This window comes from Tenrec ecaudatus, chromosome 1 (assembly GCF_050624435.1).
Source record: "Tenrec ecaudatus isolate mTenEca1 chromosome 1, mTenEca1.hap1, whole genome shotgun sequence".
NCBI classification, from domain to species: domain Eukaryota; kingdom Metazoa; phylum Chordata; class Mammalia; order Afrosoricida; family Tenrecidae; genus Tenrec; species Tenrec ecaudatus.
The window spans coordinates 224218124-224241223 of NC_134530.1; the positions used below are offsets into that span (position 1 = coordinate 224218124).

At 52.2% G+C, this 23100-nt stretch overlaps 1 protein-coding gene across 2 annotated transcripts in view; it reads right to left on the reverse strand.

The window, feature by feature from the left end:
• RAB7B (RAB7B, member RAS oncogene family) overlaps positions 1 to 20554 on the reverse strand; it is a 34637-nt gene extending 14083 nt beyond the window's left edge. Inside the window, exons 1-5 of one of the 2 annotated variants that reach the window (XM_075529437.1) lie at positions 20355 to 20554; positions 7920 to 7988; positions 6717 to 6843; positions 5427 to 5642; positions 2347 to 2472 (exon numbers count right to left, since the gene is read on the reverse strand). In XM_075529437.1, the coding sequence (XP_075385552.1) occupies positions 2347 to 2472; positions 5427 to 5642; positions 6717 to 6843; positions 7920 to 7972 (522 nt within the window). In that variant the 5' untranslated portion in view covers positions 7973 to 7988; positions 20355 to 20554. Of the gene's footprint in view, positions 1 to 2346; positions 2473 to 5426; positions 5643 to 6716; positions 6844 to 7919; positions 7989 to 20139; positions 20226 to 20354 lie in introns of those variants that run through there. The other variant, XM_075529442.1, reaches the window with a different exon arrangement.
• Between the last annotated feature and the right edge of the window lie 2546 nt (positions 20555 to 23100).

Consider the following 23100-nt stretch of genomic DNA (forward strand, 5'->3'; position numbering starts at 1 on the left):
GCACATAGCTTCATCTTTCTCTGAAAGAGTGGCTGCTGGGTTTGAACCACTGACCTTGTGATTAACAGACAAACCCTTCTCCATGGCTCCCTCCAAATAGGAAGGATAAAATTTCAAGAATAAGGATGCTCCTTCCCCAGAGAGGTGGATGCCTGCCACACGCACATGCTTTGGAGGTGGATTACGCATTGGGGAATCACTGCACCCTGCTTGTGGAGGCTGATTTGCCCCAGCTCATCAGGATAGCCTTCCTGGGGTACGTGCAGAGTACAGCGCGAGCAGCCACACCTGGAGGTGAGTCGAGAGCTGCTTTGGTGTGGGCTTTCTAGGCTGCGAGTCCTACGGGAGCACATCACCGGGTCCTTCTCCCTCAGAGTGGCTGGGTGCATTTGAACTGCCAACTGCGGGCTTAGCAGTGGGCACTTAACCACTGCACCACCAAAGCCCCCAAGAGCTGAATTTACTGGTGACTAAATGAAGTTCTAGGTCCAGTCCTGGAGATGGACACCTCACTGCCTCCCCCTAACATGAGACAGTGGGGCTGGAGGCTGGGAGAGGCCGGGAAGCGTGAGAATCATGCTCAGGACAAACTTGGGGTGAAGACCTCCAGGGGTAAGGCTAGCAGGTGTGTACCCCATCCTGGGTAGCTGCTTCAGGGGCAGCCCCTGGGCTTGTGCAGCACAGGGCCAGGCAGGGGCTTCCACCTCTTCCTCCCCCTCCTCATTTCTCCTTTTCCCAACTCAGGGATTGCTGCTGAGACTACCCTCTCCCCTCTTCCAAGAAGCCTACCCTGATTAAACATGGCAGAATGATGATGCAAGCTGAGCACCTCTCTGTGACCACCTCTCATAGCGCCTCTCTGAGTTTCCAAATGCACATCCAAAGGGCATTCAAACCATGCCCCTGCTTCCCAGAAGTTGTCTATGACCCCACCTGCCTGCCCTCTCTTCTTCCCACTGCAGTGTGGGCAGTGGGCTCCTTCTCAGGGCCCCCATCTGCCAGTCTTTCATTACCGTAGACATCCACCACCTTCCAATTGATGCTGACTCACAGAACTGCCCCTGTGGGTTTCTAGACTGTATGTCTTCATAGGAGTAGAAAGATCTTTCTTCCTCGGAGCAGCTGGTGGCTTTGAACTCCTTACCTTGCAGTTAGCAGCCCAACACGTAACCCACGATGCCACTAGGCCTCCTCTCCCACTACCAGACAGCACGATATTGTAGTCACTCTGCACGTCTGAATCCCTCAGGAGACCCTGGGGTCTCCGAGCCCTGCCCAGTGCCTGGCTGAATGGACACACAGAAAACATGCTTGTTTAACGACCATACCAAGGGGTCTACATCTACTCATCCTTTTGATGAACAACATTCAGCAGCTCCTGCCTGTTAGTCCACTTGGACAAACACTTGGCACCGGGTGCATCTGTCCCCTCCAAGGAAAAGAAGAGAGTTGAGCCGGGTCTGCTCGTCTCAAACCCTCCCCAAGTTCCACTCTCTCTTCATCCCATTGTCCACAAAAGGCTTGAAGTCCCGCCCACCATAGGAGGCTCCTGGTTGGTGCAGCCAGGAGGGTGATCTACTACTGATGCAAGTGTTGGTGCTGCAGAAGAAAGGCCTGGCAACCTGCTTCCATAGAGGTTGCAGCCAAGGAACCGTGTGCAGCCGTTCCTCATGGAGCCGACTAGCTGGCAAGGGGTTGGTTTGGTTTTGGATTGAGGTGAGTACCAAACAATAAACAGTCACCGCCATTGGGTCGATGCTGACTCACAGTGACCCTATGGGAGAGAGAGTTTCAGAGACTGCAACTCTTTATGGGAGTAGAAAGCCCCGTCTTTCTCCCAAGGAGCCAGGTGGTTTCGAACTGCAGATCTTGAGGTTAGCAGCCCAGCACATAACCACTACGCCACCAGGACTCGGTGATCTTCAGAACTTCCGCAAGTACTCTTGCCAGATCAAGGACTCTGATGGCATCGCGGCTACATCTTGGGCTGCTAACCACCAGGGCAGCAGTTCAACCCCTCCAGCAGCAGACAGGTGAGGCTGTGTGCTCCTGCCAGGATGTAAAGTCTGGGAAACCCAAAGGGTAGTTCTGCTCTGTTCTATCAGACCGATGTGGGTCAGAATGGACCGATGGCCGTGAGTGAGACTGGGCTCTCAGTGTCTTTATAGCTCAGGCATGTCTCATTCTAGAACTGGAGAACCAGGGAACCCACTCAGCAATGAATGGCCTGAGACGAGGAACAGCCGTGCGTCACCCACATCCCTGCCTGTGTCTACTTGATCCCTCAATGGGGTCCGCACTGGGGTGGCAGCCTGGCAGGCCCTGCGACCACAGCCACTCACTCACCCTGTACAGGGCCCGGCCGGCCAGCATCTCAAAGGCCTGCACCACGTTGATGTCGTTCTTGGCACTGACTTCGAAGTAAGGGATATCCTTCTCTTTGCACCAGTCTTGGGCTACCTCCTGAGGGACCTGAATGAGGAGAAGAAGAAGCGATCAGGGTTTCACCATCACCTTCATCACCATCACCCCAGCATCGCACTCTCTCCAGCCACAATGCAACCCCATCCTATCCCCACAAACTCCCTGCCATCCCCCTCAACGCTTACCCCCAGGACCCCCATCTCCATGGCAGTGGGCCTGCAAAAGGGTGGTGGGAATGTGGAATGAAAAGATGCTGGAAATGTCCCACGGAATTTTTTGCAGCCTCCCTCCCATCACCATGTCACCACCGCCCCCCTTCGTGTGTCTGAGACTTGGCACATGGTATCTCTTCCAGTCTTAGGCCCACGCGGTGGGAAAGGACCCTCGGGCCTGGAGAACTCCGAGAGCTGCCTGATGTGCTTGCACAGGGCTGAGCTGGGTTTGAGCGGGGCCTAGCAGGTCTAGGATGTTGCCTTAGGACCTAAGGCTGAACCACGGAGCTGCTTCCTACCCCTGGCTCCTTCTGCAATCCACCCTTTGCAGCACCCACGAGCTCCCCTGCCCTCCGACAGCTGTCCTTGTTAGGTGTCATCGAGTCAGCCCCGACTCCTGACAGAGTGAAACACTGCCCATTTCTGCGCCAGTTGTACCCCGGCTCCTAGGTTCCAGCCCATGCTCGCAGCCACAGTGTCAGTCCGTCTCATTGAGGGCCTTCCTCTCTGTCACTCTCCCTCTGCTCTACGGTATCACGTGTAAGATGTTAGTTTCCATCTGGGGTCTTAAAGGCTTGGAGGTAAACAAGCAGCCATCTAGCTGAGAAGCAACAAAGCCCACATGGAAGAAGCACACCAGCCTCTGTGATCATGAGGTGTTGACGGGATCAGGTATCAGGCACCAAAGACCCAAAGCAAAACAAACAAAATCACATCAATGGGAATGAGGGGGAGGACAGAGTGGAGACCCACAGCCCATCAGTAGTCAATTGGACACTCCTGTCAGAAGGACCACAAGGAACAGACGAGCCAGTCAGGATGCAGCATAGCACCAACAAAACACACAGCCTCCCTATAGTTCCCTAATACTTCTGTCTCCCTCCTCTGCCCATCCCCACTATCATGACCCAAATTCTATCTTACAAATCTGGCTAGACCAGAACATGTACACGGGTGCAGATATGAGCTTGCAGCACAGGGAATCCAGACAGATAACAGGAACTCAGGAACTCAGGTATGGGCAGAACCCTCTGCCAGGGCTGGCACCAAAGGCAACCTGTGCTTCAGCAGAACCGGTGAGGGCAGTCACTTCCTGGCTTCTGGCTCCTCAGTCTCTGAATTAGGCATAGAGTCACTGCCCTTCCCCACCCAGTCACTCTTCCCCACGTCCCTGTCGTTGTCGTCTCTGTGGTGACGCCTCGGCTGCAGGACTCAATTCATCCCAAATTCATTCACTGAAAAGTTTGAGCACTGATCATAATCTTCCCATAAGAAATCATGGAGAAGCAAGCAACTGATTCTGAGATTCAAAAATTACATACAAATTCATTTTCCCAGGACCTTAACACAAAGTTAACAGCTCTACCGCCTAAAACATGTAAACATCCATCCAGGCATCCATCCATGCATCCAAGCATCCACCCATACATCCATGCATCCACCTATACATCCATGCATCCACCCATGCATCTGCCCATTCATCTATGCATCAGCCCATGCATCCATCCATGAATCCATGCATCCACCCATCCATGATGCATCTGCTCATGCATCCATGCATCCACCCATCCACCCATGCATCCACCCATCCATCCAATACACTTCATGGTGTCAAATGAGGTCTCAGTTCTCCTATTACTTTTCTCTATTTGCATCATTTTGAAAATGTAATTCAAACAGGACCATTCAGTTCCCCATTCCTCTTCTCTGTTTGAAACACAGAGAAAGCTCCTTTTGGTGTCACTTGGGCTTCACTTCGTGCAAGTGTGTTTTAAATCAACTTCCGCTTTGTTTCACATTAGCCGGCAATGACCAAACAGCTCTATTCAAGGTCACTGTCATGGTGAACACCATCACAGCGGGCCTGCGGAGCAGAGCAGCAGTGAAGCAGTGAGCCGGGGCATTTACATTATGTTTATGTTAATCGAAGGAGCCCTGGTGACTAGTGAGTTACACGTTGGGCTGATAACCACAAGGTCAGCAGCTTGAATTCACCAGCCTCTCCAAAGCAGAAAGATGAGGCCTTCCCCGGCCACACAGAGTTCCAGTGTTAGAATCCGTAAGAGGCAGTTCTGGCTCTGTACTTACAAACGCTCGACATGTCTCTAGGTAGAGACACAGTCCTACAGGATAACTCAGACTCCACCGGGATCTGCCTCCTTCCTTTCTCTGATGCCTTAACTCTTCCACTCCCATTTCTACACAAAAAAACACCTCCGTTTTCAGCTCACATTGGGCTGTCTCTTGCCTTTGCTCATGCTGTCGGTCTATCCTAGATCCCACGTCCTCCAGGAAGCCCTTTTTGTGTTCTGAGCTCCGGCAGAAGCCCCTCCATTGTGATCCTCAAGTAGTCAAGGCATGTCCAAACAGCTGGTGATCAAATCTGATGATCTTTACCTCCATTTTTAATGAACCTTTTGAAGCTGTCTCATACCGTAGCTGTCTTCCAAAACGTGTTTCCCTAAGCTGTGAGATTCTTGAAGGAGCCCTTGTGGCCTGCTGGTGACCATTGGGCTGCACTCCCAGGTCCAGTTTGAAACCACCAGCGACTCTGAGGGAGAAAGTGGGCTTTCTATTCCTGTAAACAGCTATGGTCTCAGAAGCCCACAGGGCCCGTGTGACCCGGCTCCAGAGGGTGAGTCGGCATTGGCTCGAGGGCGGGAGTTTGGGAGAGATTCTAGAAGCCAGGGCTGTGCCTGGTTCGTTCTGCTTGTGAGGGACCTAACACCGTGCCTGTCATCTAGGAAACGCTCACAGGACTTGCTGCGGAGACAAAGGAGGGAGTGGTACCTGTCGGTCCTCCAGGTCGATCTTGTTCCCCAGCACTATGATGGGGTAGGACTTCTCCACGGGGCCGGTCTTGGCCAGAACGTCATCCCGCCAAGTATCCAAGGCTTCAAAGGACTCCAGGTCAGTGACATCGAAGGTCAGGATGCAGCCATCAGAGCCTTTGTAGAACGTGGACACCATGGAGCGGAACCGCTCCTGACCACCTGTGTCCCAGATCTGAGGGGGAAAGCAGCCGCCCAAGACAGCCAGGATGAAGGCAGGCCCAACTGGGGCATCTTTCACCAAAGCCTCCATAGAGATGCAAGAGGCCTGTTGCTCACTTGGACATCTTGCATGCACGGAGACGCCCTGACACTACTCTCCCACCCCCGCATGCCTCGTCTCTCTCCTGCGTCCTTGCCTCACCAGCACAGGGGCGCTCTGCCTAGCCCACAGACGTGGGAATTCGGACCTTGGGAATGGCTTGCCTAAGGCTACCTGCCAACTATGCCCCGGGCACCAAAACTAGGGGATCTCCCCACTCCTTGATCAGTACTCTACCCTGAGACCGGGACTAGCCGGATTTCCACCCCCCGCCACACTCCAAGGACAAGACAGTCAATCTTTTAGACTTTGTGGGCCACACAGGAGCCGTGTGGTGCTGTAGGCTCACCGGTGGCTGGCTAACCAAAAAGTTGGTGGTTTGGACCTACCAGCCCCATCCTTGGGAGAAAGACGTAGCAGTCTATCTCTGTAAAGTTTTACCACCATGGAAACCGTACGAAGCTCTCCGACATTGATGAGTGTCATCAATGCGACAGCAAGGGGTTGAGGATCTTTTGGGCATTGCCACAGCTCTGTGGCAACCACTGAACTCTGCCGTGGGGGAGTGAAAGGCAGCCGTCAAACCCCAGCGCAAACTGACCGCCCTCCAGTCAGTTCTGACTCCCAGCGACAGGCTAGAACTGCCTCCGTGGGTTTCTAGGACTGTACCTCTTTATGGGAGTAGAAAGCGTCATCTTTCTCCCATCGCGTGGCTGGTGGTTTGGAACCGCTGACCTCATGATTAGCGGCCCAGCTTGTAACCCACCATGCCATCAAAGTCCAAGTTACAAATGGATATGGCTGTGTGCCAATCAAACCTTATTTATCAAAACAGGCGTTGGCCCACGAGCTGTAGTTGGTCAACCTCTATTCTAGAGTATCCTCGTCCCCAGAGCACTTGGCGGCAGGAGTGGCTGTCCCAGGAGCTGGAGCGGGTGGGGAGGGGGGGTTCCAGGTGCATGCAGAGGGGAAGGGAGGGTGCCGCACCTGGAGTTTCAGAGTCGTGTCACCGATGCTGATGATCTTGGAGAGGATGCTGGCCCCCAGCGTGGTCTGGTAGTCCTCGTAGAATGTCTTGTGCACATACTGGTGAAGGAGCGAGGTCTTCCCCACACTGAGGAAAGGAACCAATAAGCAGAGACGTGCATCGGTGCACACGCTCAGCACACACCCCTACCTCAGCATCTTTTCCTGCTCCTCTCCTCCTGCCTCCGCGTGACCTTCAGTATGTCTAAGACTGCTGAGACATGGGAGACAGACTGCTCTCAGAAAGATGGACTGTCTTGGAAAACCCTACAAGGCAGCCCGCTACTCTGTCCCATGAGCTTTTTGTTTTGGTTTTCAGAGAGCACTAGCTCTCCTTTTATCTATGACATCCCCCCTTGGATTTCAAGGCCCCAGGCTCAGACTCTTGCAGTGCCGGACCCTGGCTGGGATAAGACAGTTGAAGCAATGGGGGCAGCTCTCGAGCTGTGTCCAGTGGGCAGGTGGGCAGTAGTGGCTTGGTCTGCTTCTGCTGCTCAGGCATGTGGAACAGTGGGTGGGGCTGGGTCCACGCCATTCCTGCTGCGCCCCTCGAAGAACTACTGCTGCCCGTTCCTCTGACCCCAGCCAGCAGCCCCAGCAACAGCAGAAGTGGCAGCGGCCATGGTGACAACACAGACTGGAAGTGGACTCACATGGGGTTTGAATATAGGTCCACACCACATCCAAATCACAGCACATCTGATTTTACAGAAGGCATTGTGGACATGAAGTACTGCAAGCCTGTCTTTGTGAACGAGAGGCCAAGTAACAAGGAACCAGGGAGGCTTCTAGAAGCAAGGGCCAGGTTGAGTGAGCAGAGGGGTGGAGAGAGCTTAGTGCTCTATAGCCATGCTCAGGTGTGTGTGTGTGTGTGTGTGTGTGTGTGTGTGTGAAGAGGTGGGAGGGCAGGAAGATGCTAAGTGACTTGCTTAATTCCCATAGCTAATTATTGCAGAGTCAAGACCACAGACAAAACCCCCTGAAGCCCATTTCCCCCTCCCCCAACTCAGCTTTCTCCTTTGAGATGGGATGTCCTTGATAGTGAATCAGAAAGGGACCCAGGGGGTGTGGGAACACATCTAGGAGGTCTCCCACCTGTTCTCCCACCTCCCTTGGGTCGAAGGCTGAGGCCCAATCCCCACGCCTGAGCTGAGCTTGCTTTACCCCAGGGCTCCGATGATGATGAGTTTCAGATCCACTTTCTTCTTGGGGTTCATGGCGTGGCCTCGGAGCCTGCAGAGGGGGACAGAAGTCATCACTTGTTGACTCGAGTCCCCTGAGGCCATTGTCACTACAGCGGCCCCTGCCCTCCTCCTTCCCAGAAGTCCACAGTGCAGCCAAGGCTTGAATGGGAGGGGTGGGGTGCTTCCTAGAAAGAGGCAGATGGCTCAGCCGCCCCGCCTGCACCTCCCTTCTCCCGCTTTCCCTCTCTGGGAGCCCTCCCCAGGGGCTGGAAGGCCAGGACCCCGGAAGACAGGTGCATCTCTCACCCTTCAGCACCACCAGCCCTGCCTTCGGAGACAGCGGCAGCGGTCACACAGACGTCAAGCCCGGAACCAGGGACAACAGAGGACAGTGCAGAGGGGAGACGGGCGGGCAGGACAAGGGCTCTGTTGTCAAGGCTGCCCAGCATGCCCCTCCCCCCTGGCAGAATCCAAGGGCACGTCCCTAATGTGGCTGGTGGGCAGGCAAGGGGGTCCCATTTCTGAGAACCTGCTGGGTACCGAAGCGGAGAGCCTTGGAAACACCTCTGTGCCCACTGCTGAGAGCGCCCAGAGGTGAGCGACTGAAAGGCGGGCAGGTCTGTGTCTGCGGATGCGGCTCCCTGCATGCTTTACAGGCAGGCACCACTAAGGAGGGGCTGAGTAAATGAGGCATGATTGAGCCGTTTCTGTAGCATGGGATGATTTTAACATGGGAAAAGCTGTGGCACAGGATCTAAAGGCCCTTGACTCAAGGCTTCGAGACTGGAATTGTTTAGAGTAGAAAGCCCAGTCTTGAAAAGGTAGGAGCAATTAAACTGTATTTACAATAAACCCCAAACCCAAACTCACTGCCATTGAGTCAATTCTGACTCACAGGGACTTCGTCGGGCAAGGTCGAATGGTCCCTGTTAAGTTTCCAAGACTAAATCTTTTTAAAATTTATTTATTATTATTATCTTTTACATTTTATTGGGGGCTCATACAATTCTTATCACAATCCATACATACATCGATTCTGTAAAGCACATTTGTACATTCGTTGCCCTCATCATTCTCAAAACATTTGCTCTCCACTTAAGCCCTTGGCATCAGGTCCTCATTTCCCCCCTCCCTGCTCCCCCCTCCCTCATGAACCCTTGATAATTTACAAATTATTATTTTGTCATATCTCACACTGTCTGACATCTCCCTTCACCCACAAAAAAATCATATCATTGTTAATGAGGGGAGTGGGGAGTGGGGATCCAAAGCCCATCTGTAGGCAATTAGACATTCCCTTATGGAAGGGTCTCAGGGAGGAGACGACCCAGTCAGGGTGCAGTATAGCAACGATGAAACATACAACTTTCCTCTAGTTCTTAAATGCTTCCCCCATTATCATGATCCCAATTCTACCTTACAAGTCCTGCTAGACCAGAGGATGTACACTGGTACAGATAGGAACTGGAAACACAGGGAATCCAGGACAGATGGACTCCTCAGGACCAGTGGTGAGAGTAGTGATACCGGGAGGGTGGCGGGAGGGTGGGATGGAAAGGGGGAACTGATTACATGGATCTACAGATAACCTCCTCCCTGGGGATGGACTGTAAATCTTTACAGAAAACCTAATCTTTCTCCTGTGGAAGGACTGGTAGTTTTGAACTTCTGATCCTGGGGTTAGCAGCCCAATGTGTAATCACTATGCCACCAGGGCTCCTTGTACTTACAATACAGCTCCATCTATTCAAAGAATGCACCTGTCAATGTGTGTGTTTGTTTGTTTGTTTCTTAAGGGCTTTGGTCTGTGCACACAAGGGGGCCTTCTAATAGTTTGTACAAAAATGGAGGTGAAAGATAATGGAGTTTTCCCATGAACTTTCCGAAGCTCCCTCTTCTGGGCAGATGTGTGTGTGTGTGTGTGTGTTTGTACAACATATATACACATTATACAAAACACATGTTATAGACACATATGTACACACACATAGAGACAGAACTCTGGTGGCACAGTGGTTAAAGTGCCCAGCTACTAACTGGAAGGTTCTATTTTGAAGGTACCAGTCACTCCATGGGAGGAAGATAGGGCAGTCAGCTTCCTTAAAGATCATGCACTTGGAAACCCCGTGGGGCATTCTCCTCTGTCCTAGAGGGTCCCCCTGAGCCTGACTCCATTTGACAGCAATGGGCTCTCTATAAATCTCCTTGGTGGCACTGTCAGGTAAGCATTGGACTTCTCACCTTAAGGTCAGAGGTCAAAGATCAATGAGGCTGTCTGCTACCAGGGAGGTTTATAGCTCAGAAACCCTATACAGGGTTGATATGAAATGGGATTGACTGGATGGCAGTGCTTTATGTGTGTGTGTATGAACTTAAGTGTGTATATATGTGTATGTAGACATATGTATATAAACACTTTCAACAATATGATGGAAATGTCCCATGAACTATTTGAGGGTCATGTGTGTGTGTGCGCATGCATGTGCACGTACACATGCCTAGGTAAAATGTGGGTGAATTATTTATTTTAAAACATTAAAAACATGTTTAGTTTACCAAGGAAAGGAAAATCACGACTCCCACAGGGCACTGTTCTCGGTGGCTCTTTGGCCTCACTGACAGGCCCCGTATATAATCCCAACGCCCGGCCCCTGTCCTTGGGTGTGCGGACATGCTGAAGAAGCTGTGATCTAATTCTTCCTGGTTGAGGTCTCGAAGATGGGCCAGGGCGTGCTCCCCGGGTCCTGGGAGAGCTCTAAATAGAATATCCTGAGGTCGTGTTTCTAGAGCTCTTTTTGCCGCCATGTGACCTTGAGGCTGCTTACTTTCCATTTCTGCGGTTTGGAGAATGAGCCAATTGGACCCCAAAGACTCACGGTCCTTTCTGGTTGAAAAAAAAAGTCTTATTTACAGACCCTGAGCCTCCAGAGACTTGCCAGGTAGTAAGAAGTTAAATGAAAAATTCCCAGAGGCCTGGGAAGGTAAGTGTGTCTTCCAGGGCTTGAGTCATGGTGATTTGAGGCTCCGTTTGGTAGCATAGTTGGTGTCTAAGCCTCGTGCTATCACCTGGGAGGGCTGGGCTAGCTCAGAAGGCCACCTTCATTCTCCAAGGTCTGGCTCCTATTCACAGTGACCCAAGGAAGCATCGCCCAGACGTGTGCCGCCCTCACAGTGGTTCCCATCCAGCCTACAAACCCTCCATACAGAGGCCCACACAGGACTCGGAGTGTGGACCCACAGGTGAGACCAACAGGATCCCAGCAGTGGGAGGGACAGGTGAGAAGGTAGAGGGATACGGATGCTATGGCACAGAGAGGGTGTAGAGTGGATCAATGGAGGCTCAGAGAAAGTGCTGTGGAATTCCGTGGTGAGGAGAAGCTACAGTGAAACTGGGCCCTGAGATGGGACATGTGGTTGGGGTGAGATTTCACAGTGGGAGCAGAATGGTGGAAGGAGTGGGAACAGGTGAGTGAGTGGAGGAGGTGGATGCTCTAATCCTGAATGAGTGAGAACAAGCGTGTGGAGGTTCGGGGAAAAGACGGCGAAGGAAGTAGGATTAAGATGGATCATTCATTCATTCAGCAAACAGTTCCCATGCTCCAGACAAGCAGAAGAGGATCCCAGCCTTAACCGGGGGCCAGGCATGTGTGATCCTTCCCACAGGGAAGCCAGTCCAGCCCAGAAGCTCCCGAATGACCCTGGTAGGTAAGCACCAGTCAACACTTGGAAGGGATTGGCAGGGTTCTGGATTGAATTAGGCCCGAGCCCCCTGCCAAGATACGCATGATGATTCTTGCCCCAGTGGCAGTGGATGTATCTCCTTTGGAAGTAGGATTCCCCACCCCCTTGTTATGATAATGAGACCACCCCCTCACTTTTGAGGTGTGAGGCCCAGCACAGACACTGGGACAGGCCAGCACAAAGAAGGGGATGACAGATGCCTGGTGAAGACCAGTGAGCGATCAGCACCTGCCTACAAAAGCTGAGACTCGGACCTGCCACAGAGAGAGAGCCTTCCCGGCATTCGGACTTCCAGCCTCCTGAGCTTTGAGGGAGGACATTTCTGTCCTCCTTTAAAGCTACCCACGTGGGGTTTCCAAAACGGAGCTGCTGTGAGTACTGAGCACGTTGATGAAGACGACTCGCCCGAGGACGGAGGATGGTGTCCAGCTGTGCAAGGTAGTCATGTTGGGATGGGTCTGTCTGTTAGCAGTCTTAGCTCACCGTTACCTGGGCCTGCCTCTGAACAAGAAGGTGGGTGGGTGGGTGGACTCTGTTGATGACTCCCACAAGACCACAGCCACTGGAAGCCCCATGGGGCGCCACTGGCCCCTGACGTGAATGGTGTTGCCGTGAGTCCTAAGCTGATCCCGTGACACCTAGATTTAGTGGTGCTTTGTTTTGCATGTGATTATTTGCCTGACCCTGTGCTGAAGGCTTTGCGAATGGGAAAACCAACAGTAAGTATCAGGCTATTCTGAGTGCCACCCAGTTGGCTCCTATTCAGTGACCCCACAAGGAAACATGGCCCAGACGTGGGCCGTCCTCACAGTGGTTCTTAGGATTCAGTCCATGGTTGCAGCTAATGTGTCAACAATGCATCTTGTTGCGGGTCTTCCTCTCTTCTCCGCCCCTCCACTTGACCAAGCACGATGTCCTTCTCCAGTGACTGGTCTCTCCTGACAACATGCCCCAAGTATGCCAGACACAATCTTGCCATCCTTGCCTCTAAGGAGCATGCCAAGGCAGATCTGTTTTGTTTTCCTGGCAGGTCATGGTCCTTTCAATCTTCTCCAGCGCCATCGTTCAACGGCATAGATTCCTCTCTGGTCTTCCCTATTCAATGGTCAGCCTTCACATGCGTATGAGGTCATAACTGTCTGGTTTGAAAGCCACCCTTTTGTGTTATTTGTGTTACGGCAGCCCCAGGGAATTCAGACAGTAGGTGCAACTGCGGAACACTGCAACACCCATGCACCGGGAGGACGGCCGCGGCCAGAACAGTGTTTTGCTCTCTTGTAAATGGGTGGCCGGGAATGGGAACCAACCTGCCAGCACCTAGCAGCAGTCACAAGCATTGGAAGACGGCCATCAATAAACGTCTCACGAATGACTAGTAGGACTAAGAAACAAACACGAACCCCTCAACCTCACAACCAAGGAACGCAAAATAAAAACGACGGGAGAACCGGGGAGAGCTGGAGCTTGTTTTTCTAGTTCTCTTGAGTTCACCGCGTTTAGCAGGGTGCAGCCTCCCCTCTTTTCAATCGCTCTCTACTTCGGTAAGCACCTGAGCTGGCTTGCTTTGATAGGTTTCACCTGAGGCACGTTTTGGCTCTCACTGGTTTTACTGTGCCTTTTTAATTTCATCCCTCAAAGTAGCAGAAAATTAAAAAGAAGGATGATGATGTGGGCTGTAGACAAAGACCCTGTACTGCTGCTAGGAGTCCTGGTAGCATAATAGTTGTGAGTTGGGCTGCTGACTGCAAGGTCAGCAGTTTGAAACCACCAGCTGCTCCTGGGGAGAAAGACGGAGCTTTCTACTTCTGTGAAGAGTGACCGTCTCAGAAACTCGGGGGGCAGTTCTGTCTCGTCCTACAGTCACTATGAGTCGGCATCAACATAACAGCATGAGTATGGCTTGGCTTTGTACTATTGATGGCCTATGAATTTGGGGAGGACGATTTGAAATATAAAAACTAAATGTGCACATCAAATTCTCCTGGAATTCATGTTTCTGCAGCCATAGAGCCTGGACGAACCCCTGAGACAATTTCTTTGAGACAATCTTTAAACCGTAAACCCCAACTATCCCCTGAAGTATGCTACCACCAAACCGTTTGGTTTCATTTGTAAGATTGTCTGCCTTGAACATCATGCTGTGCTAACATCCACCTCTGTGGGCCACGTGGGCAACAGCACGGGAAGGACTAGCTCAGAACCCGAGGGGGCAATGAACTTATAATAATGCAGGAGAAACAACCTTCCCAAAAAAGCACACACTCGAAGAATATAATCCGTATGCTTGAATTATACATATAGAAACTGTTGGATTGGTACATGGTGGAGATGGGAGTCAAAAAGTTCATGGACAAATGGAGTGAAAGATCATGGAATTTGCCCACAGACTTTGTATGTTCTGCTGTGGATAGTGTCACTTACTTACTACCGCCGAACTGAATCCAACTCATAGAGACTCTATAGGGCAGAGTAGGGCTGCCCCTGTGAGTCTGAGTCTAACTTTTTATGGGAGTAGAAAACCTTCTCTCCAGGAATGGCTGCTGGTTTTGAACTGTTGACTTTGCAGTTAGCAGCCAAACTAGTAACCACTATGCTACTACACAGGGGTCCCTGGTAGTCTCAAAAGAAGGAGGAGGAGGAGGAGGAGGAGGAGGAGCAGGTGAAGGAGGAGGACGAGCAGGAGGAGCAGGTGAAGGAGGAGGAGGAGGAGGAGCAGGCGAAGGAGGAGGAGGAGGAGGAGCAGGTGAAGGAGGAGGAGGAGGAGGAGCAGGTGAAGGAGGAGGACGAGCAGGAGGAGCAGGTGAAGAAGGAGGAGGAGGAGGAGCAGGCGAAGGAGGAGGACGAGCAGGAGGAGCAGGCGAAGGAGGAGGAGCAGGTGAAGGAGGAGGAGGAGGAGGAGGAGCAGGTGAAGGAGGAGGAGGAGGAGGAGCAGGTGAAGGAGGAGGACGAGCAGGAGGAGCAGGTGAAGGAGGAGGAGCAGGTGAAGGAGGAGGAGGAGGAGGAGCAGGTGAAGGAGGAGGAGCAGGTGAAGGAGGAGGAGCAGGTGAAGGAGGAGGAGGAGGAGGAGCAGGTGAAGGAGGAGGAGGAGGAGGAGCAGGTGAAGGAGGAGGAGGAGGAGGAGCAGGCGAAGGAGGAGGACGAGCAGGAGGAGCAGGCGAAGGAGGAGGAGCAGGTGAAGGAGGAGGAGGAGGAGGAGCAGGTGAAGGAGGAGGAGCAGGTGAAGGAGGAGGAGGAGGAGGAGCAGGTGAAGGAGGAGGAGGAGGAGGAGCAGGTGAAGGAGGAGGAGGAGGAGGAGCAGGTGAAGGAGGAGGAGGAGGAGGAGCAGGCGAAGGAGGAGGACGAGCAGGAGGAGCAGGCGAAGGAGGAGCAGGTGAAGGAGGAGGAGGAGGAGGAGCAGGTGAAGGAGGAGGAGGAGGAGGAGGAGCAGGTGAAGGAGGAGGAGCAGGTGAAGGAGGAGGAGGAGGAGGAGCAGGTGAAGGAGGAGGAGCAGGTGAAGGAGGAGGAGCAGGTGAAGGAGGAGGAGGAGGAGGAGCAGGTGAAGGAGGAGGAGGAGGAGGAGCAGGTGAAGGAGGAGGACGAGCAGGAGGAGCAGGTGAAGGAGGAGGAGCAGGTGAAGGAGGAGGAGGAGGAGGAACAGGTGAAGGAGGAGGAGGAGGAGGAGCAGGTGAAGGAGGAGGAGCAGGTGAAGGAGGAGGAGGAGGAGGAGCAGGTGAAGGAGGAGGAGCAGGTGAAGGAGGAGGAGCAGGTGAAGGAGGAGGAGGAGGAGGAGCAGGTGAAGGAGGAGGAGCAGGTGAAGGAGGAGGAGGAGGAGCAGGTGAAGGAGGAGGAGGAGGAGGAGCAGGTGAAGGAGGAGGAGGAGGAGGAGCAGGTGAAGGAGGAGGACGAGCAGGAGGAGCAGGTGAAGGAGGAGGAGCAGGTGAAGGAGGAGGAGCAGGTGAAGGAGGAGGAGCAGGTGAAGGAGGAGGAGGAGGAGGAGCAGGCGAAGGAGGAGGACGAGCAGGAGGAGCAGGCGAAGGAGGAGGAGCAGGTGAAGGAGGAGGAGGAGGAGGAGCAGGTGAAGGAGGAGGAGGAGGAGGAGCAGGTGAAGGAGGAGGAGGAGGAGGAGCAGGTGAAGGAGGAGGAGGAGGAGGAGCAGGTGAAGGAGGAGGAGGAGGAGCAGGTGAAGGAGGAGGAGGAGGAGCAGGTGAAGGAGGAGGAGGAGGAGCAGGTGAAGGAGGAGGAGGAGGAGGAGGAGCAGGTGAAGGAGGAGGACGAGCACAAAAGAAGAAGAATCGAAGTACGCAAAACCAGGGGATGGGGCCAAAACAGTGAACTTGGGGGTGAGGGGTGGAAATCTATGATTATTTTTTAAAAAACAGAATCTACACAAACCTTATATTCTAACTCTAGGGATCTAGCCCACAGATATACTCACACATATGTTCGAAGACATATTTCTATTAGAAAATTGTCTAAGCATCGCTGTAATCTGCATTTCCACTAATAAGAGACTCTCTGAAAATATGATCAATTCCTGCTCTGGAATACCAGGTAGTTTTGAAAATATTGAAATGGAAAAACTTGCATTCTAAACTATAAAAGATCAGTGATCGTTTTCTGTAGTTTGATCCCAATTTTATGAAAACAAGCAATGACCCTACATGCGTGACCATGAGTAATATTACATATATGCTTGTCATAGGCTATGGACAGATACACAAAGGCCTTTCTAGGAGGGAGAAGGAAGGGTAGATTAGATAAAGAGCGGACATTTCTTCAACAAGAGTATGTGAGTGCGTGACGACAGCCTAGAGCCATCTGAGTGTGAGCACACATACGCATGCAGTGATCATGGGTGTGGAGACGTCTCATCCCAGATCCACACGATCGTGGATCATGGCAGATGGTTTTTAACCTCATCCCCATTTGCTGTCAGGTCAGTTCTGACGGGCTCAGAGCAGAACTGTGCTCCACAGGCTTTTCAGCCGTCGGCTGCCAGGGTTTCTTTCCGTGGAGTCTCTGAATGGACTCTCATCACCCACCACCATCTGCCTATTCTGACTCCTAATAACCCTGTGGGGCAGAGTAGACCTTCCCCTTAGGATTTCTGAGCCTTTATTATATCTTTATAGACGCAGACAGCCCCCCGCTCTCCCTGGGAGCAGCTGGTGGCTTGGAACTGCCAGTTTTCCAGTTAGAAGTCCGATGTTCAATGCACACTGTACCATCACCCAGGGGGCTCCTTCCTTTGCACTTCATGCATGGCCAAGGACCCCCTGCAGGGTGGCATGTGCTGTATCTTCACAGCACAACCTAGGAGCGGGGACCTGCCCCCCCCCCACTAAGAAAAAAAGCTTGGATTTTTTTCAAAGATATGTATTTAATTTTTTTAAACAAAACAACCTTATCACCTTCAAAATACTCTCCATCCACTGTGGTGACTGAGCTATAGCAAAGTGGAACCAGAACAGGGCCTCTTCCTCCCACCGGGGGGCCACACATCGCCTGTCCAGCTCCTCTGCCACATGCCAGACGGTCAGATGTCTGGAGACTGCTCTTAGGTTCTTGGAACTCACTTCCACTTTGATTTTGGGCTCTCCCCATCCACCCTGTGCTGCCCACTTGTGGTTCTCCTACTGCACTCCCAGAAGGGCAGGGATCTACAGAGGCTGCTTGTTTAGGCCAAGCTGGTCCTGGAGCCTGGGGCAACTGGGAGTGACAGGAGGATGACCAGGACTGTGCCAGTGGCCTGGGAGTAGACACTGGCTGGGACCTGCCGGAGGGCATGGCTGGACTTGGCAGGTAGCTGTCTTCCTCTAATGCCTGCTCCCAGTTCCCACTCAGCTGACTCAGATGGCTCAAAGCTGGCAGCTTCCCAGAGACTGTGCTGAGTCATCCTGCAGGGGAGGGGGTGTTAAGTAACAGTGACAAGTGGGCTTGGAATGCTGGGCCCTGCCTCCAGGCACAGAGCAGAGCCTTCAGGCCATTTGATGCCCAGTGACCTCCTCCCCCTTTTTCCCTAAAGCCCCTCTCAGCTGGAAGCCTGGCCCTCTCCATCTCTGGAAGCAGGCTTATCTCAGCCCCCTGACAGTAAAGAAGGTTCCATTGATGCTTCTCCCACCCAACACTGAAAACCCACTGCCACTGAGTGGATTCCACTTATAGTGTTGTCATTGTACAGAGTAGAGCTGTCCCTGTGGGTTTGCAAGACTACCTCTTTATAGGAGCAGAAAGCCTCCTCTTTCTCCTGAGGAGTGGCTGGTGGACTTGAACTGCTGACCTTGTGACCCATTATACTATCACCACCCTAAAAATGTGAGTCGTAGGGCCTAAGACCAGTCCTGCAAGAATGCACATTCCTGTTCTGTTCCTCTCTTCCTTCCCCCACAGAGCTCTCAACCAGGACCCCTGCACAATCTTGAGTCTGACACATGCGGGGTGAGGTGGTAACTGTGCTTATGGGGGAAAGACGGGGGAGACCCTAGGGCAAGAGCAGAGGAGGACTCTGAAGCCGGCCAATCCTCCCCCCCACCCACCCTAACATACTGTCTTAACTTCTTTCCCCACTTTCCAATACCTCCCTCTCCCCTCCCACACCAGGGAAGATGACAACTATATCCACCCTAGAAAATAGCATTAGTCATAATAGCAAGAAGAGGGAAGCCACCTGAATGCTCCTCACTGGGAGAATGGATAAATACACCCACACTGAAGGGAGACATCGGACAGTGTAAGACAGACCCAAATAATAATAATCTATAAATTATCAAGGGTTCATGAGGGAGGGGAAAATAAGGAGCCGATACCAAGGGCTCAAGTAGAAAGAAACTGTTTTGAGAATGATGATGGCAACAAATGTACAAATGTGCCTGACACAATGGATGGATGGATGGATGGATGGATGGATGGATGGACTGTGATAAGAGTTGTACGAGCCCCCATAAAATGATTTTAAAAAGAAAAGCACCTCCACACAATGAGATAAATAAATACACACAGTGAGATGTTGGGCAATGTGAAAGAAAAGCAATGTGTCTGTCCCCACCCCCCAACCCCCACCCCACACACCTGTGGATGAACCTGGAGACATTATGTGGAGTGAAACCAGTCCATCCCAGAGGGACAGCTATTGTATAAGGCCACTGTTATGTTTCTAAAAATCAAGAAAAGTTTTCTCCATGAGAAGAAACAGACTTCGGTTGTTGCCAGGAGGGGGAAGGGGAGGCAGGAGAGGGAAAGGCGTAGGCCAGGGTGGGCAACCCAGCTCTGTCCCACTCTGTTCAGGGACTCGCCTGCCCTTCGCGGAGTTGGCTGGGGTGAAGAGGAAGACAACAGCCAACAAAGGGAGCTGGGGAAAAGCATGATGGCAACAAGGCAAGACGCCAAGGGGGTTGGTAGGTTGTTGAATCTGAGTCTGAAAATCTGTCTGCTCTGTAAACCTTCCCCAATGCATAATAGAAAGTTTAAAAACAAGAAAGTAGTGGGATTTTTTAAATTCTAGGAGTAAGTGCTTTGTGTTCAACTACTAACCTAAAGGTTGGTGGTTTGAATCTACTGTGCGATTCAGAGGCCAAAAGCCCTGTCGATCTGCTTCTGAAAAGCCAGCCTGTGGAAACCCTGCGGAGACTGTCCCACTCTGACCGACGTGTGCTGCCATGCACCGGGGGCAAGTCCGAGGCAACAGGTTGGCTTTGTTAGAGGGAGCACAAGGCTTAATTAGCTCCCAGGAATGCTTGCGGTCCTGTCTGTCTTACCCATCCTAATCCCAGCAGGTCCAGTCTTGACTTTTCCAGTAAGTGCACCCACACTCCTGGGGCCCAGGAGGCTGAGCTATGATTTGGGGGTATTAGCTCTATCTCAGCAAGTAGTTGTCAAGACCTGAGGGCTGGGCAGTGCACCACACCCCTGTACACATGCTACCCTGTGCTGGGAACATACAGGTGTCAGAAAGAACCGTCCTTCCATCCATCATCCATGCATGCTACAGGCCTGAGGCGCAAGCACCTGTTATCCCGATGGGATTTGATGAGGCCGGGCTTGGTTCGTAAGCAGAAATACATTATTTTTACAATCCCTCGACAGTGGTAGAGCCCATTAAACTGACCCCAAAGCTCCATGGATTCTTGAGTTCCAGCTCGTGGTCACCCCAGGTCTGTCAGACTCTGTTCATTGCCTGGGATCCCATTTCGGTGAACAGAGAGCTGTCTGTAGTTTAGAGCAAGAGACACCGTGCGCTCGCTCCTCCACCGGCCCTCCCTTCCCCGTGTAAGCCGCTGGCTGGCTCAGCTCCTTTCCAGAAGGCACCCTGTCCATTGGCAAGGGCCCAAACAGGACCCAGCCCTCTGGAAGGCTCCCAGTGTCTGGTTGGCCCTCTGGGTCCTTTGTGGCAGCAGCAGTGGGCGGGGGCGCTGAGAAGCTGGCAGCTGCACTCTGCAGCGCCCCAAGCGGAACCCCAACTCCCAGCAGGAAGCCCTCCTTACCTGGCTCACTGCCCCTCCGCGGAGACGGGGAGACGGGAGACCGACCGCAGCCCATGCCTCCAGCTCAAGGGGTCCTTGGGGGGGATCTAGACTCTGCAGCTGCCTGATGCTAAGCCCTCCCCCGACTCCCCACCCCATTCCTTCCAAACAAGCCAAACAGCCCCGGGCCGGCTGGATCAGGGAAAGGGGACCTACACTAGTTCCAGGCTACTTACAGCTGTGGCGGGTCCCTGGGCACCGGGGCTCCCGTGCAGGCGGCAGTGCGCGCTGGGCGGAGGGCTCTCACGGAGCAGCGGGCTCAGCTGGGTGGAGAAAAGGACCAGTGAGAGCCAGAAAGCATATGCCCAGGCCAGGCACTTCCCTCTGAGTTTGCCTCCTTTCTCTCTCTGGCACAGGCTCGGCAAGTTGCAAAAGAGGCTGGGCTAGGCTGACCTCAGCTGTGTGGGAGGAGGGGTGGAGTAGAATGGCAATGGCGTTTACCAGGGATCCTGGTCTGGGGGAGGAGCCGGGGAAGAAGGTGTGGGGGCTTGGAGGTGGGTACTTGGGGCTCCGAGGCCTGAAAGGTAATGTGCTGGGGTTGGAGTCTTGTGTTTGCTTTTAGCCTCTGCTGCTGGAAGTGGCCCAGTCAAGAGGCCCAGCTGTTTGTTAAAATCTTAGACAGGTATGTCAGAGATTGGGGTCCTCTGCTGGTGTGGCAAGGAGGGGTTCTGCTTCTCATCCCTTATCCTCGCCCCTATATTGTGCACATACATGCATGGAAACACACACGCACGCACACACGCACGCACACACACCAGATTTATGAGACCAGGGGCAAGTTCTGACGTGTCCCCAAACCTCTCTGATGAAGATGTGTGATCCAACCTGAATTACTTAGGAGACAATAGTGACTTAAAACGCTGTCAGCAAAAGGCTAATTTTGGTATCTCTTTGAGCTGCCTGGAACCATGCCTTGGGTAATTATGGTGGCAGATGAAAGGGGGATGAAGTGTGTTTAGACATGCCCAAGTTACCGGATCATCACATCCCGAAGTCTCTCTCCCGCTTCTAACAAACCCGGTGCAACCCTTGGTCCCGGTGTTGCTACAGGGAGGTAAGATTCTGCCTCCACAGCAGGACGCTTGGTTGGTTCCTAATCTTCACATTCAAGAGGGTCTTCCTCGTGTCCACAGGTGTCTTCGATGCTGCTTCATCGCTATTGTCTATGTCTAATACAGTCAACCGGACTAGACATTCCTCAAAGGCAGGGCTGGTGTCCCGGAATCCCACACTCCGCCATGCACAGTGCTGGGGAAAGGGATCGGCAGGGAGCTTTGGGGTTGAACAAAAGCCCCAGCTGTGGCCCAGGTCCGGGTGTCAATGAACAAACAGGCCCTGCGGGAGGGAGGGAGCAAGGGTCTCCATGAAGTGTGATCCTGGACAGAAACAGTGTGGTGGAAAATGGTAGACCACGTTTGCCCTGAAGGCTCGATTTTGGTTATGTGGAAAAGGCCACCGCCATCCACACTCTGGCCAGAGCTGGTTCACGTCAGCTAATTTGCTTAAATGGTTGCCCGTCAGAAACACCCTCGACCGGTGTTCTACTTTTTGGGGGATGTGTTTACCCCCCACCCCCACTCCACCTTCTCAATTCAACTTTTTACAGGGGTGCAGCTTATTGACAGCAGTGACAGTTGTGCACCCTACCCTGAAGCACGGTGGTATTCCCAGTACAGTATAAACCCCCTCCTCCATCCCTATTGCCCCGGTCATCATTGAAAAACGCTATTCTCTGTACATTTGTCTTCTCTAAGTGAGGTCAGACGTGTTCTTTTGTGATCGACTTATTTCACTCAGCAGAATGTCTTCCAGCTCATTCGCACACTGCAATGTGTACAGGTGCCGTTTCTCCTACTGACTGAGTAGCAGTCCAGGGCATGGCTGTGTTGCATGTTGTTTATTCATTTTACGTTGCTCAGCATTTAAGTTGTTTCCAGTTTTTAGCTGTAGTGAGTGGGACTTTAGTGCACACAGTCTCCGCTTGAATCTCTGCTTTCAAGTCTTTTGGGTAGATTCATAGGAGTGGAATTGCTGGTTCATATATGAATTCTGGTTACACACTGGGCTGGCATCCACATGGTCAGCAGTTCAAAACCATCAGCGGTTCCAAGGGAGAAAGACTGGGCTTTCTACTCCCCTAAATAGTTGCAGTCTTAGACACCCACAGGGAGGGGAGAGTGGGGAGGTCGCTATGAGTCAGCATTGACTAAATGGCAGTGAGTTGCGACATTAATTCTATTCTTAGTTTTTTTTGAGGAACCAACACAATGATTGTACCATATTGTGTTCCCACCAGCAATAGCTAAGGGTTCTGGTTTCCCCACAGCCTCACCATTCATTGGTTTGTTTTCTTAGTCGTCCTGCTATCATTCGGTACTGGTGAGTCCATTCCAACCCATAGCCCCCCTATGTACAGCAGAATGAAACTGCCTTGTCCTCCTGTGTCGTCTTCTGTTACTTACTGTGTTGGAACCCATTGTAGCCACTGTGTACATCGATCGCATTAAGGGGCCTCTTCTTTTCCAGTTACCCTCTGATTTTCCAAGCATGATGTCCTTCTTCTGGCACCTCTGGATAAGCTGTCTTCCCACAGATGAGTGTGCATTTTCAGTATTTCATCTACTTGTTGAACCATTTCAATCGTTAGTAAGTCAGTTCCTGGAGCCTTGTTCTTCATCAGCATCGTCAATGCTGCTTGGAAGTCTTCCATCAATTCTCAATCATATGTTGTCTTCTGAAACGACTCAATGCCCATAGAGACTCTGTGCATTCCTTTCACCTTCTTTTGATACTTTCTGAATGGTTAAATATTGTGCCCAGTAGAATCCTTCAATATTACAACTTGAAGCATGAATCTTTTCTTCATTTCTTTCAGTTTGAGAAATACCAAGTATGTATTAGGTTCTTTAGAGAAGCAAAACC